The sequence below is a fragment of the Dioscorea cayenensis genome, chromosome 16, assembly GCF_009730915.1.
Source record: "Dioscorea cayenensis subsp. rotundata cultivar TDr96_F1 chromosome 16, TDr96_F1_v2_PseudoChromosome.rev07_lg8_w22 25.fasta, whole genome shotgun sequence".
NCBI lineage: Eukaryota > Viridiplantae > Streptophyta > Magnoliopsida > Dioscoreales > Dioscoreaceae > Dioscorea > Dioscorea cayenensis.
Window position 1 is genome coordinate 19,293,337 of NC_052486.1, and position 3,067 is coordinate 19,296,403.

The 3,067-nt window shown below is 34.9% G+C and overlaps 1 protein-coding gene across 1 annotated transcript; it reads right to left on the reverse strand.

The window, feature by feature from the left end:
* Positions 1–1,396: 1,396 nt before the first annotated feature.
* Positions 1,397–2,737, reverse strand: LOC120278599 (protein ANTAGONIST OF LIKE HETEROCHROMATIN PROTEIN 1-like). The gene is made up of 3 exons (XM_039285344.1): positions 2,231–2,737; positions 1,937–2,147; positions 1,397–1,848 (listed from the first exon to the last, which is right to left on the reverse strand). Exons 1-3 carry the CDS (start codon positions 2,735–2,737, stop codon positions 1,397–1,399), a joined length of 1,170 nt encoding a protein of 389 aa, XP_039141278.1.
* Between the last annotated feature and the right edge of the window lie 330 nt (positions 2,738–3,067).

Below are 3,067 nucleotides of genomic sequence, written 5' to 3' on the forward strand. Positions count from 1 at the left end.
TTCAGAATCAAGTTTAATGAGAAGAATATAATGACAGTTCACAGAATTGATTAACATGATAAACAATGAAATACCATGCAAAGAACATACCTATGATATTGTGCAATCGAGTGAAACATGAAAAAGAATGCATCATTTGAATCCAGGGAAAAAAATGAGGATACAAGGAATCAAGAAATCTAGAGGTCAATATTAACAACATAAACAAATAAGATTTCAGAAATCAAGTTTAATGAGAAGAATATAATGACAGTTCACAGAATTGTTAACATGATAAACAATGAAATACCATGCAAAGAACATACCTATGATATTGTGCAATCGAGTGAAACATGAAAAAGAATGCATCATCCGAATCCGAGGGAAAAAAATGAGGATACAAGGAATCAAGAAATCTAGAGGTCAATATTAACAACATAAACAAATAAGATTTCGAATTCAAGTTTAATGAGAAGAATATAATGACAGTTCACAGAATTGATTAACATGATAAACAATGAAATACCATGCAAAGAACATACCTATGATATTGTGCAATCGAGTGAAACATGAAAAAGAATGCATCATCTGAATCCAGGGAAAAAAATGAGGATACAAGGAATCAAGAAATCTAGAGGTCAATATTAACAACATAAACAAATAAGATTTCAGAATTCAAGTTTAATGAGAAGAATATAATGACAGTTCACAGAATTGATTAACATGATAAACAATGAAATACCATGCAAAGAACATACCTATGATATTGTGCAATCGAGTGAAACATGAATAAGAATGCATCATCTGAATCCAGGGAAAAAAATGAGGATACAAGGAATCAAGAAATCTAGAGGTCAATATTAACAACATAAACAAATAAGATTTCAGAAATCAAGTTTAATGAGAAGAATATAATGACAGTTCACAGAATTGATTAACATGATAAACAATGAAATAACATGCAAAGAACACACCTATGATATTGTGCAATCGAGTGAAACATGAAAAAGAATGCACCATCTCAATAGGTCAATATTAACAACACAATGAAATAAGATTTCAGAAATCAAGTTTAATGAAAAGAAAATAATGATAGTTTACAGAATTGATTAACAGCAAACAAGTGAAACATGAAAAGAATAGACCTATGATTAACAGCAATCGAGTGAAACATGAAAAGAACACACCTATGATATTATTATTCATTGAAAAAAAGAGCAAGACATATCAAGTGATTCAAAGGAAAAAACACATACAAGGAATAAACAAAATAAACTACGAAAGGAAAAGTGAAGCATTTAAATAGAACATGTAGTCCAGACATTGTACGTTAAGGGAAAAAAACAAATTGGCAACAAGAAAGCATGCAACGATAAAGATGTCCTTACTAGTACCCATAATAAGCTATAAGTAATGATCACACAAATCCACTATATCGATCCCACATGTCATGTGCTATCTTGTCTCTAAGTTCAATCCATTGTCGATTTTCTTCTCGCTGTTCTCGTTGTGATCGGGGTTGTGATGACATAATTTGGTCATCATGTTGAGTGATTCCTTCATCCAAGAGTATATCATTTGGGTCGACACCTGCTATGTAGTTATGCAATATGCAACATGCAATAACTAACCTAACTTGTGTCCTGAATGGGAAGAATGGATGTGATGTAAGGATTTTGAAATGGTTCTTCAAGATTGCGAAAGCACGCTCTACTCGAGATCGAAGCATCGAGTGTTGAAGATTGAACAATTCCTTGAGGTTTGTTGGAGCGCGTCCACTATGCTCTTTTAAGTGGTACCTAACACCTCGATAAGGTGCTATGAAACCCTGCATTGTGGTATAACCGGCGTCTACAAGATAATATTTTCCTACAAGAATGGTATTCGTCAAGTGGACTATCTTGAAATAGTTTAATTGCTAGAATGCAAGGTTTCCTACCTTTTATCATTTTTAAACCTTCAGGTTGTGGTCGTGATAGTGCATCTTTTAGGACAGTGAAGTCATTGGCTGATCCTTCCCAACCCGCCAACACATAAGTGAACTGCAAGTCAGGGTTCACTACAGCCAAGACATTTTGTGTTGGGCCTTTTCGACCACGAAACCAAGGTAGTTCTTGAGGGGAGATGGACGCATCAATATGCGTCCCGTCTAGCAAACCTATACAGTCCTACAGGACAAAAGTTTATGAAGGAACATGGAACGAATGATTCAAGGGGAAATTATTAAATTTTATATGTCAAGCTTACTCACTTTGAAAAAAGGGTACCAGTTCGGGTTACATTCGATTTCCGAGTGACAATTTCCGCAAGGGGGATGTACGAAATCATCTCGAATGGCACAAATAGCTTTGAGTACGTTATTGAAATATCGACTTATTGTTTCACCCGATCGGACATATTCAACCCTCATGGTCCTATTTTTTGTATTGTGACCAACAATATGCAAGAACATGGATAACTGTTCCTCGACAGATACATAACGTGTGTCGAGAAGGAGGTGCTTGTCACGCATGATCGACGCTAGATGCATAAAAGGACCTACATCCATCCTAAGGTAACTCACACAATAGTCGCGGCCACTCCTTAAAACACGTTCTATATGATTTTTTCTAGTTAGGTCCCGAAATATAGATGGTTCTTTACTTCTCCCTCGTCTAGTTTGATTCATTTCCTCAATTAGGCAGGCGACAACCACAACAATGGTAGTGAACGCCGCAACCAATGGCCTCACACGTTCGTTATCAATCCAGCTAGCCATCTATGTAATAAGGATGACATTATTGATTTCGGCATTAACCTACTAACTTAATTCAGTAAATAGAACTCATAAATTGGTGGCTACTAAAATAAGCAAAAGGCTAGTTTAGTGTAATTGTATATACCTAATGCAATGGATCAGACACATAGTATTCAATTCATGAGATACTCGAAAGGGAGAAAAAAATTCAGAAGTATTAGCATCAAGATACATATAGCAGGAAACAGTAATAATTCTTGAACAAACTAAAATGGTATGATTGGCATACAAAAATAAGATCATAAATCAGATAATAGGTAATGCATCTTCAAAATTAACAAAGGCTGAGAA

Excerpts from the sequence above, each read along its gene's own strand:
- LOC120278599 (XM_039285344.1), bottom strand. The coding sequence starts at position 2,737 with ATGGCTAGCTGGATTGATAACGAACGTGTGAGGCCATTGGTTGCGGCG. Across the intron at positions 2,148-2,230 it reads ACTGGTACCCTTTTTTCAAA|GACTGTATAGGTTTGCTAGA; the intron begins GTGAGTAAGCTT and ends TTTGTCCTGTAG. Across the intron at positions 1,849-1,936 it reads ATCACGACCACAACCTGAAG|GAAAATATTATCTTGTAGAC; the intron begins GTTTAAAAATGA and ends CCATTCTTGTAG.